General features: G+C 39.7%; 1 protein-coding gene across 1 annotated transcript; it reads left to right on the top strand.

Moving 5' to 3' along the window:
* The first annotated feature begins 603 nt into the window (after positions 1 to 603).
* On the top strand, positions 604 to 5,502 carry LOC149895279 (uncharacterized). The gene has a single exon (XM_090119272.1). The coding sequence runs from the start codon at positions 611 to 613 to the stop codon at positions 3,497 to 3,499; it is 2,889 nt and encodes a 962-aa protein (XP_089975398.1). The 5' UTR covers positions 604 to 610; the 3' UTR covers positions 3,500 to 5,502.
* Positions 5,503 to 15,846: the final 10,344 nt, after the last annotated feature.

The raw sequence follows: 15,846 nt of genomic DNA, 5'->3' as shown, positions 1-15,846 counted from the left end.
CCCTTATTAGGATACTCATTGTGTAGGACCTAATAAGCGATTAGTAGTATCTTCAATGCGAAATACTATTTAATATACCGCATATAATAGAACGACAATGCGTCTTCTACTATTCATATAAAATATATTTTAAACCCGCCCTTATTAGGATACTCATTGTAGGCCCTAATAAGCGATTTAATAGTACATTCATTGTGAAATAACTATAATATACCGCATAGATCGACATTGCGTCATCTATTATTTTTTTGCTTAAAATATATTTTATTCCGCCCGTAACATTAAGTTACGCGTATATTATTATTAAAATAGTTAATTAAAACTATATTCATATCGTTTATCCGCAGTTATAACGCTAAAATCATTATAAATCGAACATATTTCATCATATTTATTTATCCGCTACCCGCGCTCGAAATTTATAACGTTATCTAGGTCATTCCGCGATCCGCTGTTATAATCCGACCATATTGAAAATTCATACTCGGTTCATATTACGCTTGCGTCGCTGACCTACTTTATTTAGTCGTATTACTTGTTATTGTAACTTGTATTGTAACATTCTCTGTTTGAATATATACTTTTGTTATTAAAAATGCCGCCTAAGAAAATGACTAAGTTACCTGATAGTGACGCTTCGGATGTTAATGATTCGGAAGATATAAATGATTCGCAGTTATCCATGTTATTAGCTAAACGCGAAATTATATTCGAAATGGTGCAAAGAATTTATGATTTGTCTTTGAACGTTCATAACAACGCTGCGCTTATGGAAAGTTTCCTTGACGAGTCCGCGCAGGTAGAATCATTACGCGATGATTATAAACAGTGTTTAGACGAATACAATACTCGTTTATTATCATTAATTCCCGCCGCGAAACCTGATTATAAAAGCCTCGTTGCATTCGAGTCTTTATATAGCAGGATTAAAAGAATTAAATCGCAATATTCGCAACCAAGTCCGTCACACGGAGATATTAATAATTTGCATAAAAATAGGCCTAAATTACCGCCTATCGAATTAGTACCATTTTCGGGTGATATTCGCTCATTTCCGCTGTTTCTTTCGAATTTTGAATCAGTTGTTCATAACAATCCCGGCCTTACAGATGCCGAGCGTTTATATTATTTACTAGGTAAATTAACGGGGAAGGCCACAACTGTTATAGCTGGTATAACCCCCTCCGCTGAAAATTATAATTTAATATTACAAACTTTAAAAAATAAATATGATGATAAACGTATGTTAGTTTCCGCGTATTTAAATCAAATGTTTGATTTTAAACCTTTGCATTGTGCGTCCGCAACAAACTTTGATTTATTTACTGATAACTTTATTAGCGCAGTGCGCGCCTTACAAAATATAAAGTTAGATAATATTACAGATTTAATGATTGTTCATATCGCGTTGAAGAAGTTAGACTCAGATACTGTTCGCGCTTTCGAGACTAAGTTTGGTAGTGAAATGCCTACTTTTGATAACTTAGTTCAATTTATTCAAACTCGTGCGAAGGTATTAGAACGCATTCATCCTTCCACAAATTCGGGAATAAATAATCCGCCTCGAAAGAATAATAATTATAACCGCAGTTCAAATAATACTTCTTCCGCACCGCCTAAGACGTATCAGTCTTATGTAACAACCGCTGATTCCGCATATAGTTGTCTTTGTAAAAATATTACGCATCAACATTTATTTAAATGTTCGAGTTTTCAGAAAATGAGTCCGCAGGAACGTTTGAAATACGTAAAGGATAGAAACGCGTGTATAAATTGTCTCAGTATTAAACATCGAGTTTCTAGTTGTTCGTCTAATTCTAATTGCCGCATTTGTAAATTAAAACATCATACGATGTTACATTTGAAACGCGAATCTTCCATTCCCGCGCCTGCGTCTCACCCCCCGCCGCGCAGCACACCGCCGTTGCCTGCGCCGTCACCGCCGTCGGGCGAGTGCGTCCGCTCCGACATTGCGCTATGTACCGCTAGCTATACAGCTGATACTGATAACGCATTTCAATGCAACGCGCCCGCGAATAAACAATGTACTATTTTATTATCAACCGCTGAAGTCGTATCTTATAATTGTAAAGGCGAACGGCTTGTTATTCGCGCGCTTTTAGATTCCGCTTCGCAAAGTCACTTCATTACGAATGAATGTTGTGAACGTTTAGGTATTAAACCGCAGAAAACCGAACGTACTATTATTAAGGGGTTCGGTGGTTCAGAAAAAATTATAAATAGTAATTCCGTAAATATACAATTTTATTCGCGTCTTGACAACAACATATCTTTTAATATTTCTCCGCTAGTTGTTGATCATGTTACGGATTTACTACCTACCGCTGTTATAGACACTTCTGTCTTATCGAATATTTCGCATTTACCGCTCGCAGATGAGAGTTTTGGTACGCCAAACAAAATCGATTTATTAATCGGTGCTTCTCTGTTCCCTCATCTGCTTCTCCCCGACGTAGTTCATGCATCTCGTGACTCGTCGGCGCCCGCTGCATTGCGCACGGTGTTAGGCTATGTAATAATGGGTTCAGTACCCACCATACCTAACATACATAAACCGCCCTTGACGTGTTGTCACGTTCAAGAGACCGCCGCTATTGACTCATTAGTCAGGCGTTTCTGGGAGCTCGAGGAGCTTCCTACCGCACCGCCCGTTCAACATCCCGATGATGTTGAATGTGAAGAATATTATAAATTAACTACAACCCGCGACCCCGTGAGTGGCAGATATATTGTTTCGCTTCCATTTAAGGATGATTTCTACACTCTCGGTGACTCATTTAATATTGCCGGCAAACGTTTCATGTGCCTCGAAAGAAAGCTTCAAGCTTCACCTAAATTAAGGTTGGCATATGATGACGTCATAAAAGATTATCTAACGAAGAATTATATTTCACCCGCGCCTCCGTATGATCCGCGTGACCCTACACCTATTTATATCATACCGCATCACGCTGTTCTGCGCGAGGATAAATCGTCGACTAAGCTGCGCATGGTTTTAGATGCTAGCATGCCAACTTCTGGAAGCCAGCGTTCATTGAATGACCTTCTGCATGTTGGGCCGAATTTACAAGGCAATTTGTTTACAATAATTTTAGGTTTTCGTCTCCACGCGATTGCCATGACCGCCGATTGCCGCCAACAGTTTCTGCAGATATTCGTGCGTGAGTTTGATCGTCGTTTTCAATGTTTTTTATATCGTTTCAGCCCGCAGGATCCGCTGCTTCTTTATCAATTTAATCGAGTTTGCTTCGGCATCAAGTCTAGTCCTTATCATGCACTGCGCACGGTAAGACAGCTCGTAGAAGATGACGGCGCGAAATATCCGCTCGCGAGTGGCATTGCGTCTTCCTCGTTGTATATGGATGATATCGCCTTCTCTATTCCCACGGAATGTGAAGCAGTTTCCGCGTCACAGCAGCTCATCGATTTGTTTAAGGGAGCTCAGTGGGATCTTATTAAATGGAATAGTAATAGCTAAAATGTGTTAGATAATCTTTCCGCTTCGCACAAACTTTTACCCTCCGCGGTGGAGTTTGATAAGACCGTGCAACATAAATTATTTTGTCTGCATTGGTCTACTGTTCATGATTGTTTTTATTTTAAAATTACCGCTCCCGCCGATGTGATGTGCACTAAGCACTCCATCTTGTCAATTACCGCCCGTCTGTGGGACATGATGGGCTTCGCTGCTCCCACAGTCGTGTATAACATCCCATCAGATAATTTCTACCATGTTTCTGGTATTGAAAATCCCGCTGACGTTCTTTCGCGTGGCATTACGCCACAAAATCTCGTCTCGCACCCTCTGTGGTTCCATGGACCCCAGTGGGCTCGTTCGGACCCATCTGATTGGCCTCTTAAGAGTCTCTATGGTGAATCTATTGCAGACATTCCCGAACGAAAATTATTAGCGCACACTGTGTGCCCGCCTATAAAGCATTGCGCTTTATATGATACCGCCCTTCGCGTCTCGTCGCGTCGTGTATTTTATATTTATAGGTTCCTTATATTATTAACCCGCCGCGGTGTTATGATGACCGTAGAGGAACTTAATTTCGCTGAGAATAAAATTATTCCCGCCCTGCAAAATAAATATTTTGCAGAGGAGTATTATAATATACTCTTTTATAAATTTTATTCGCAGGCTTTCAACCGCTTGAAGCCTTTTATTCGCAACAGACTTATCCTCATCGGACGTCTAAGCGATTCCGCCCTGGATTATGCACATAAGCATCCAGTGATATTACCGCGCAATGATCACATAATTATCATGATCATTGATTATTATCATATTAAATATATGAATATTATAACATATTTGTTTCTTGTTATTTTAATTACCGCGCTTTTATTAGCTTTACCCGCGCCGCAAGTCAAATCTGACCACGTCAGTTTACTTGATAGGCATTCGCTACTGGACAAGTTAGTTCAGTCGTTTTGGAAACGTTGGAGAATGGAATACTTACACGGTCTGCAGGTTAGGCAGAAATGGAATACGCCTTCCACACCTATTACTCCTGGAACGGTCGTGGTTGTAATAAATGATAATGCACCGCCCCTAACCTGGCCTTTAGCCGTCGTAGAGAAAGTACATCCTTCAAAGGACGACGTCGCGCGCGTTTGTACAGTTAGAACCGCCAAGGGAACTTACCTTCGCCCGGTCGTTCGTTTATGTCCGCTTCCAAGACAATAGTTATATCGCATTAGTATATTACCGCAGTTAGTTAAGTTTAATTTTAAGTTTTGCACCGCTTTCGTTTATAATTTCTTAGTTATAATACCGCCGTGACTTTAGGAATTTTTTATACCCCGCTCGCATTACGCGATCCTAGAGTCATAGAATTTGTTAGTTATATTTCCGCCGTGACTTTTAGGATTTTTTACTATCCCGCTCGCATTTTGCGCTCCTAGAGCCATAGAACTTGTTATTTATATTACCGCCGTGGCTCTTAGGACTTTTATCAACCCGCGCGCATTATGCGATCCTAGAGTCATAGTTTTTCGCTGTATCTTATGATTGGTTTTAAATGGTGACCCATTTAGGGCGGGTGGATATGGTAACGCCAATATAATTAAAATAGTAAATGTAGAAATTAAACGTTTATTGTTTGTGGTGTGTTCCTTCATCCTTCCCTACATACGAGCACAACCAATCATCGCGTGGTCACTAACCACGTGACACGTCCAATAAGACGTGAACGCGACGTTCGTGTCGCTGCAGTCAGTCGAGTTCGCTCCGTTCCTTCGCGAGGTTCGGGACTCGACCACCGCCGGAGAGCTTCCACGAGGCTCTCTAGATCTCAGGCATTGTGCTTTTGTAACACCACCGGGGTATCCCGTGCCCCGGCCCTTGGTCGCGCTCACCGCCGCGTGTGTGTTTGTGTGGAGTGTGGGACTGGACGCCGTTCTTGCCCGCCGCGAGCTGGAGGACCCTGACCGCGTGGCGGCGCGTGTGTTCTGGACGCTACTCCCTCCGACGAGGTACGTGCCGTGTGTATCCTGTCTATCCCTCTTTGCTAACACCACGTAGATCAAAATACAGTCCACTTTCATATCGAGAATATATTTACGTATATTTTTTATATTGGCGCGACCACAAGATATGTATATATATTTATACAGGGAACTTCTCAACGTGTTATCTATGAAATTATACTTTTACTCAATTGTTTAATTTTATTTACACACTGTTTTATTTTGCACCAAATCTCGAAACAGTCAGAAATTAATGACGCACATACTACATAATATATACATATTAAGACAGAGGTTAAGCTTAAATAACTTGAAAAATAAATAACATGATCACGCCCACGTGTTGGTGTTTTAAAAAATTCAATCAAAAACTGAGGTTAACTTTAAATACAATTTTAGAAAAATAAATACCACAATCAACATTCAAGTATTAGAAAAAATTGATACCATAATTCCACCCAATAATAAATAATAAATATAATAAATATAAGTATACGTCGAATCACGCGTGGTAGGGATAAGAAAAAAAATGTCACGAGTACGGCGTAACGCAAAAATGTAACGCGCGCGGCGTAACGCAAAAAATGTAACGCGCGCGGCGTAACGCAAAAAATGTCTCACAAAATTTTTGTCCACCCCCGATAAAGAAGTTTCACTTCAAAAATTACAAAACAAACAAAAAAAGGGAGGAAATAGGTGTGCTGTGATAACTATTGAACTAATTATATCCACAGTCAAGTTACATCGAAGGGAATATTAAAGTTAATAATAATAGACACACATACTTATTTTAATTATGATATTTTGTGCCGCTTACATAAAAAAAAAATACCCGCACAAAGCAATAACATGTGCGTGCCTCCGCGCCGTAGAAAACGAAGGTTTCGTTTACATAAAGATTTAGCAAAACCTCTTAAATAATTGTAGCCAGACTATGATATATAAAAAGCTAGATACGTTACCCGCTCTCTATTTTGGCAAGAAAAAACTCAGCTAAGTGCCCGAGTTTCACTTAGTCACGCACCATTCAGCGTCGTGGCTGGACGTTCTTTTATATTTTAATCGGCAGTTGTTATTACGAAGTACATGAGTGAGACATGTATTATGTCTCGTGCGTGAGAGTAAAAGAGAGAACAACTGTATTGGTGATAATGCGTTAGTAAGTAGGTATGTATTAATAACGCTGTTTTTGTAGCCAGAAGGATAAAGTAGGTGTTGTAAAATGTTTCTCGTATACATAACTTCACTGATATCAAATACCAATGCATACGCGGGCTGTCTTTATTGCTCGAGCGTATGGTGCCTGTATGATAAATACACTGTACAGTGTACGGGTATACAGCTAGCGTCGTCCAGTATGTACTCACGTAGTCATTCATAGGACTGTAACTGCGTTAAGCGAGATTAATTTATGTGATATTTTGTTTAGTCGAGGCTGTAGATTATTATTTTGGGACATTTGATTACATATAAATTTATTAATACTGATATGTAAAAACCTGCTTAGAGGATTGGTTAAACATGATTAAATGAGCTAAGAAGGTTCGATTCCCGATCAGCTCGGAATAGATTTGTCTGGTTACAAAAAATATAATTATACCAAATACCCACTTATATCTTATTTTAATTACTCGATGTGAAGTTGCATGAGTATTATTTAAGATTATTCATTATTGCATAAAGAAGTAATTAATGGTTATCATCATGGTTATATCAGGAACGTAAGTTTCCTGGACAGGCTAATATAGTAACATTATGGAAGTTCTGATGTATGTGTTTCGATGGTGATGTGGACCACGACAAGGGATTTCTAAAGTTGTTGTTGTTAAGCTATAATTTTACAAGATGAAGCCTGACAAAAAAAGGGTAACGTCCGTGTACGTACTTTGAAATGTGTTACCAGATGATGCCTGGTAGTACAGGAAAAAAACGGGTGATGCCCGTGTGTACTTTGTACTGTGTTACCAGATAACGCCTGGTGGTCAAGAAAAATCGGGTGACGCCCGTGTGTATTTTGTAATGTTATACCAGATGATGATGCCTGGTAGTGGAAAAAACAAAAATCGGGTGACGCCCGTATGTACTTTGTAATTTTATACCAGAGATGCCTGGTAGTCGTAATATAATTACAATACAGGTGATGCCTGTAGTGATGTGATACGGGTGATGCTCGTATAAAATGTTTATATTTTGGGTGATGCCGATATTGCGAATTCATGCACTTACATACGCGATTTTAAAAAAGATGTGATAGTTAGTCATCATTTCATAGTGTTTCTTCTAATATGGATTGTATCTTCGAAAATACTTACGGTTAGTATTGTTATCCAAATTAAAAATGGAATAACACAATTTTAAGAGTATAAATAATAAATGCTAAAATATTTACAGTAGGTAGTTTTTATTATTCATAATATCTAAAGGTGACTTAATATTTTCGTAAATTCATAGCAGATTTTGTTAAACAACGAAAGAATAATCATAATGATAACAATGCCTAAAATATCTGCGGTAGGTATTGCACATATTTTAACCGACAACTATAAAGTTAGTCAGGTTAAGTGATTGTATAATAATCATAAACAGAGTAAGGTAATAAAACAATGAATATTCGAAAACAAAAATAAATGGAATGAGAGACATACAGAGTAGTCTCAATATTCATTATTTCAAACTAGCCACCTGGCAGACGTTGTTATGCTCTTTCGCCATTTATCGGTTCGTTAAACGAATTGGAATATGAATATTATCCGGATTGGTTAAGCCGATACGCGCCGCGCGCCGAGGTTTGAGTTTTACACTTGGCAACATATTTGGCTATTCATTTTTATTGTATATACATACTATGTGGCGTTGTAGGTGAGGTGGAAACAAAAAAAATAATAATAAGAACTGCTCACCATACAGTCGACAATTAATTTAGTTAATTAATAAAATAAAATACAAATATCAGTAACAATAAGAGCCGTGGTGTGCCTAGGTCCAAACCCTCCGGTAGGGCTCTTACTGATATAGGTGGACGTAAGATGGAGTGCGCGTCTCGTTGCGAAGGCTAGGCGGTAGGGTGTCGTTAGGGTTGGTCGCTGAATTCCTTCAACAGGAATTAAGGAGCCGAAGCAAGCAAGACGTAGAAGGATTTCCTCAGCGGCAATCGTAGCAATGTCGTACTACTACTGAAGATGGGTCTTAAGCGGTATGTAGCAGCGTATGAGGTTCCTTATCGGAACGTGGCAAGGACGCGACAATTCCCTGCGCGGGAACGTTGCGGGTATGTAGAAGCTTTCTAAACGGAACGTAGCAGTAGTATAACACTACTCCCTCAGCGGAAAAGTAGCACCCCGGTTTGGGGTTAGGTATAACACACTGTTAATCATTACATGTTGGAACGTTGAAAACGACTTTTACGTAATTTATACAATAATATACCGTGAAAGACAATAGTTGGACAATAGACAGTTGGCATAAAATATGAATCGTTAATTGTTAATAACTAGCAAACCTGGCGAAGTCCGTTTCGCACCAGAGACACCTTTTCCTTGTTATAAACCTCACGGAGCCCGAGACCTTTCCAACGAGTGCAAAGCCGTGGAAATCGGTTCGTGCGTTCTGGAGTTGTAGCTTCAGGAAGGAAAACCCGACTTATTTTTATATAGTAGATTACTTTGATACTTAGATAGTGTATAGTGACAAACAACCTGTCAAATATACACTTAAAATTTTTAGATAGATAATAAAGGTCAATTTCAAGACGAACATTTAATGTAAAATAAAAAATGGATCATAACCACATCATACCGCAAATATTGGTACCTATATGCAAGGTATATGTAAGAACCATGGTAAAATCATACACCATGTGTATCTAGTTATTACTATATTAATAACGACTGTTTTTAATTTAAAAACACCAATTTTATAATAGACGAGAAAATCAGCAACACAAACATCAACGTGAATAGTATTATAAAAGTCAATACACTAATAATTTTATTTACAAGTTTAAAAGTTATTAAGAATTTAATAAGATTTACAACGTAGTAATTCATATAAAATCCAAGTTTTAATGGTGGTTTGTAAGACTGGTCTGATTTCATATTCATAAAGTAGGTACTTACGACGTAATACATCTTTTAAGAGCTCATCTTTTGAACATTCAATATCGCACCTAATGCATTAACACCGCTGCGAAAAAATAATGGATATCGTACTAGAATGAATAAAAGATTATCAATTAAGAAATACGTTAAAGATTTCTTATCAAAGCAAAAAAAAAAAAAATGTATTATCGCGAAAAGGTCACCATTCGTGCCTTAGTCAGAATATAAATTCCAAGTATTAATCTCTACAATATTGAGGTGGTATAGTGGTATTGATTTCGAAATGCAAAATTGAATATTGTAAATTCAAGTTAATTAATTTTTATTGATTGTTACAGTTAAATTTGTATTACTGATTGTTACAGTTAACATTGTACAGTTAAAAAAAAATAATATGTATCCAACTAAGTACTTATTTTCAGACCATTAATGTGTGATTAATGTCTAGCCACTATTATTGTCATTAAGTTATCTTTATCTTTTTCAAGTGGCTATTAAGTTGTCAGTAATACAAATACAAATGTTATCATAAGTAACAAATAAAAAAAAGTCATCAACAAAATGATACATTTTGATTCGTTTTAGGTTCGTTACATTTATTGAATTTTAAATACCTATGTGTTATTAATGTAATAACCATACAATGAACAACACCGCGTGTGTGTTGAGGTTACAATAAGAAGTATAAAAAAAGAAATACATTATTAATCACGCTTTACTAAATATTCATTATTGTATTGTCAATAAATTGTTGTAATATTGTCACTGAAGTTAAATCTGTACGGTTTGGGTAGGTCCTAAGCGAATCGAAAAGAATCGGTTGCATACAGTCATACGAACATACAGGTGAAGCTAAAAGCGGTTCAATAGAAGTCAATGGCACAGTATAGGTAGTATGATATTGTACTGTTGCAGAGCAAGCTCCACTAAGACTATAATTCTGTCAGAGTGGTTTATACCCGAAAGTTGGTATTTAAATAATTGATAATTATGAACCTTAACATTGTAATACTATGTATCTGTATGAATTAAATATTTTTAATGCGCTATAAAAAAGGCTGCCACTTTCTAGCCTCTAAACTATCGCCCAAAAATATATCATAAATCGCTTTATTACGATATGAAAGAGAGACGGACAAACGAAGAAATAAACAAATCTTCCTTGTGCCTAAGGATCATATGATAAGTTGATGTTGCTTAAATAAGAATAAATAATGAACCAATTATGTTTGGTTAAAATTTTGCCGTATAATATTTATTATATTATTTAGGGTACAGATATATATACATATTATATTACATTCCGATTTTATTAGGTATATTGAATTAAAATCGGAACATATATTGTTTTAGTAACGAAGTACATATATACAGAATATGGATATTAAATAATAACCGAGCATTTAAGTATGTACCCAGTCTATAGGCATTTCACTTGGTAATAATTGTACCGAAGTTTTACTTAGATTGTTACTAATCCAATTATAAGGTCTTTTGCAGCTATCGTTTATTTATAATTTTAATATGTGGGAAAATGCCGGTGTGTGATGCCGGTGCAGGTAAAGTGAATTAAATTATGCGTCAGAAAAAGCAGCATTCACCTCTTCTAAATGACCTGGAGTGCAGGTCATCATAAATAGTGAGTGAAACATATCAACAAGGTAGTGCAATAGTCATGTAAGGAAAAAATAAAACAGGTACAGTACAGGTACAGTACAGGTACAGTTAGTCAAAAGTATAGTTAAGTTACAGAAGGAACATAGTTTAAACATTATACCTTACATATACATTAAGTTACTGAAAACGATTTCGTCCCATTGGTTAATAAATAAATGATGACTTAATAAACTTAAATATAAGTATACAACTTATTCATGATAGATTGTCGTATACTTAAATAAATTGTCATTATTGTTATTATAAATACCTACGTAAGATGTTACATTTCTATTTTCTATGATTTTGAAGGAGCGACTATATGCCTATACATATATTCTTGCCGGCTCTTCTCTGTTGAGGCGGCTTTCCGAACCAGTGGTAAATTCATATTTTGTCCTTATATTGACGATTTTAAAATGTTTCTGGACGAGGTCTGGTTGATGAATGAAGGTTTGAGTTTGAAAAAATTATTAATTAATATCGATTTGAATACATATATTGTAAAAATTATTATAATTTTGAATATACATGTTAACGCGTGGCTGTATTACGTAATTAAATACTGATATAATACTTTTAAGACATCTTGACTCGACCAAAGTCGGTACAAGAATGACTCGCAGCGCAGCAAGGGTCTTCACACACGCGGCCTCCGTTAGGAGGCTGCGTGGGGGATGCTGTTCAGGACGATTCGTCCTCTGCAGCAGGTTGATAGCGCTGCCCGCTAATACGGGCAGGTCACTGGGAGGACGAATCGCCCTGTTTGGGGATAGAAATAATGACTCGCAACTGCAGACGACCGTTATTTATAGGACGACTATTCGAGTGGCGTGACTGTGTGAGTCAGCGCAGGTGTTATTTGTGTTGTTTTGATCGTTATTTTGAATATGACATGTAATATTATTATTATTTGATAATTAAATGATTATTAATACTTTTATCCATTTGATTATTATTAAAATAATTAATTAAGTTCGTCAATTGATTTACTTTTAAAATATAATTTTATCTTTAAATTAAACGCGCTAACACGGCCATTCTGAAAAAAGCTCGTGCTCTGAGCGGTAATTCAAAACTCAAAATATCAATGATATAATTCACTTCAGCTGGTGACATTCCGACTTGTTTTAAGTAGTACATTATATTCAAATTATTTGTTTATTTGTCCAGTTGTCAGGCTAAACCACTGTCTGGATCCATACTGACAAGTGACAATCAGGTTATTATTATTTTCCGCCCAGTTGTAAGACTAAGTCACAGAAAACCCGTACAGACAAGTGGCATCCGATTATATTATTTGCCCAGTTGTAAGACTAAGTCACAGAAGACCCGAACAGACAAGTGGCATTCGATTGTATTATTTGCCCAGTTGTCAGACTAAGTCACAGAAGACCCGTACAGACAAGTGGCATTCGATTGTATTATTATCTGCCCAGTTGTCAGACTAAGTCACAGAAGACCCGTACAGACAAGTGGCATCCGATTATATTATTTGGTTTCCATTACCGCTAACACGGTCATCTAAATTTGGCTTTGGTACTATTCTTACACGTACACACAATAGTAGTCTAGCAATTGCTTGTACTTTTCGCTTCATAGCAATCATTGTCGAGTATTATTGTGATTTACATAGGATTCGATAGCTCAACGAGTTTTTCCAGCTGCGAACAGCGGCTTCAGTATCTCATCTGTATCTCAACTCTCAAGTGACAACCATAAGTCCTGGAACATAATTAAAAGTTAAAACACAAGTTATATCCGGCTTGGCCATAGTAAAACAATAACACAAAACGTCCTCGTACGTTCATTTGAAATGAGTACGGTAATTTATCACGTGATATTGTCAAAACACAACGTATTATAACACAAACATAACCGCTCGGCCAAACTGACCTTATAGAACACTATGAATATCACATCCACACGATGAACTCAAATATTGATTTATTCAACTGGACTTCGCTTAGAAGCGTTTTCAATCGTCAAAATACAGAAAAATAATAATTTACCACCACAATAGCTTACACTGGGCGCCATCGAAGGCACCACATTGGATCCAAATTCCATGGGATCAAAAACTTATTATTTGTGACATAAGCACGTCGTTCGCTTCCCACAATTATTAAAGGCTCAAATATCCTGGACAACCGCCCGGATTGCACATCACATTATAATATTGATGAACTACATTACCGTTACAATATTCCACACCACAAACATTTACTTCACACAACGCACAAGAAAACACACATTGTGCGAGTTCCTTCATCCTTGTTTACTTGAAGTCAATTCAATCCAAATTCAATCCAATTTTTCGTAGATTGAAGTCCACAGTGGTATACTGTCATGATGGTGACAGTGACAGTTGCATACTGTCACGTAGTATGATGGAAGAATTTGTGCCAGCCTGCCAGGATTCCGAGTAAGGGCTGGTTCATCTTCTACTTCTGATGTTAACGCGTGGCTGTATTACGTAATTAAATACTGATATAATACTTTTAAGACATCTTGACTCGACCAAAGTCGGTACAAGAATGACTCGCAGCAGCAGCAAGGGTCTTCACACACGCGGCCTCCGTTAGGAGGCTGCGTGGGGGATGCTGTTCAGGACGATTCGTCCTCTGCAGCAGGTGTATGGCGCCGCCCGCTAATACGGGCGGGTTACTGGGAGGACGAATCGCCCTGTTTGGGAATAAAAATGTTAGTTATTTGGGGCACAGTATAGGAGACTGTGCCCGACTTTGATACCTTTAATCTTTTCGCATTTTGCGATGACTCAACCGACCTGTGTTTAGTTTTTCGAGCCCGGCTTAAACTTGTGTTTAAGCCAGGGACGGACAGGGAACCCGGGAGCGACACAAAACCGATGGGAGCGGTAGGAGGCGCCAATTGCGCGTGGGAGTGGGCGGTGGAGTGGCTGGGTACGTTGTGTACCGACTGTGTAGGAGTTATGCAGGGTGAGGCGACAGACGGCGCGATAGAGAGCGCCGTCGCAGGCGGGGCTTGCGTGGGTGGGGGCGTTGTTAGGGATTGCGCTATTTGCGCGTGGGAATAGGTTTGGTAGGAGGGAATAGTAAGGGGCGCACAGAGTGCGTAGGCGGTAGGTGGCGCTGGAAGCGCGGTATGGGGCGCCGGCATTGTTTGCAATGCCGGTGGTGAGGACGGCGTGTTCGCCTTAGGAGAGGGGGGTGGTAGTAGGTCGCGCGGATTTGGACGACGCGACCCGGGAATGGCGCGGTGCGGAGCAATCTCTCGGAGATGATCATGAGAGGAAGCGTCCGCCCGCGAGAACATATTTTGGGAGAGACGAAGGATAAACTCATCCAGCGTTTCTACACCGAGATCGCTACGTATTAGCTCGTTTCTCACATACCTCGGCGCACCGACGATAGCGCGTAATGCGAGTGACTGCCGCGCGCGCATTCTGCGGCGCAGGCTTTCACACACATACACATACCAGGCGGGCGCGGCGTACGTGAGGAGCGGCCGTAGGTAGGTTTTATAAACGCTTACCTTTATACGCAGCGGGAGTTCGGAGTATAACACCGGACGGAGTATTGCGTGGGCGGCCTTGCACTTGTTGATTACCTGCTTCACGTGGCTGTTAAAGCGAAGCCGGCAATCAATAGTTACACCTAGGTAAAGGACGGTATCGGACCATGGGATCTGCTCACCAGCCAGAGTGAGTTGGTGGGAGGGAGTCAAACCACCGAACCGAATCACCTGTGTCTTTCGCGCGTTAACAGATATCCGCCAACGATCGAAATACGCAGGCAACTCATCAAGCCAGCGTTGCGCCTTAACCATCGCATGCGTTGTATTTAACGATGCGGCGATCAAAGCTACATCGTCGGCGTATAGCGCGAGGATTTGATTAGAATTTGGCGCGGGGGAGGGGAAGTCATCTGTGTAGGCGGAGTATAGCGCGGGCGATAAACAGCTGCCCTGCGGGACACCCGCCTGCACAGAGTGGTTTCGGGAAATGGCGGGGGACACGGAAACGTGAAAGGAGCGGTCCGTGAGGAAAGAGTGCAATATCCTCACGAGTCGCGCGGGGCATTGGGTGGTGGTAAGGATCTTATATATAAGACCCTCATGCCAGACGCGGTCGAAAGCCTTTTCGATATCTAGGAATATTGCGACCGCTCTCTCATTCCTGTTCAAGGCGGAGCTAACATGGTGCAATACTCTAGATACCTGAAGGGTGGTACTGTGTGCCGAGCGAAAGCCGAATTGCTCAGCGCGCGGCGACACGTACGGACGCAGCATAGGCAGCAGTAGTGACTCGAACACTTTGGAGACTGTGCTCAACAAGGTGATGGGTCGATAACTGCCCGCTAAGGAGGCATTCTTGCCGGGTTTGGGGATCATTATTACGCGACCGGTTTTCCACACTGAAGGGAAATGACCGGCGCGCAATATACCGTTAAACAGCCGCGACAAAGCCGCGACTGTTTTACGGGGGAGGTGGCGGAGGGATTCGTTCGTCACGCCGTCCTCACCGGGCGCTTTGCGCAACTTTGTGCGCGAAATCGCACGGCGGACGGCGGACGGGGAGGTGAAGAATACTTCCTCAGCGGGCGGTATCGGTGAT

The sequence above is a fragment of the Colias eurytheme genome, chromosome 32 (assembly GCF_061535395.1).
Source record: "Colias eurytheme isolate Ceu_HAF_F1 chromosome 32, ilColEury1 Martin Lab GWU primary, whole genome shotgun sequence".
Lineage (NCBI taxonomy): Eukaryota > Metazoa > Arthropoda > Insecta > Lepidoptera > Pieridae > Colias > Colias eurytheme.
The sequence above is the reverse complement of the archived record's forward strand: the minus strand, read 5'-3'. Positions and strand labels throughout refer to the sequence as shown.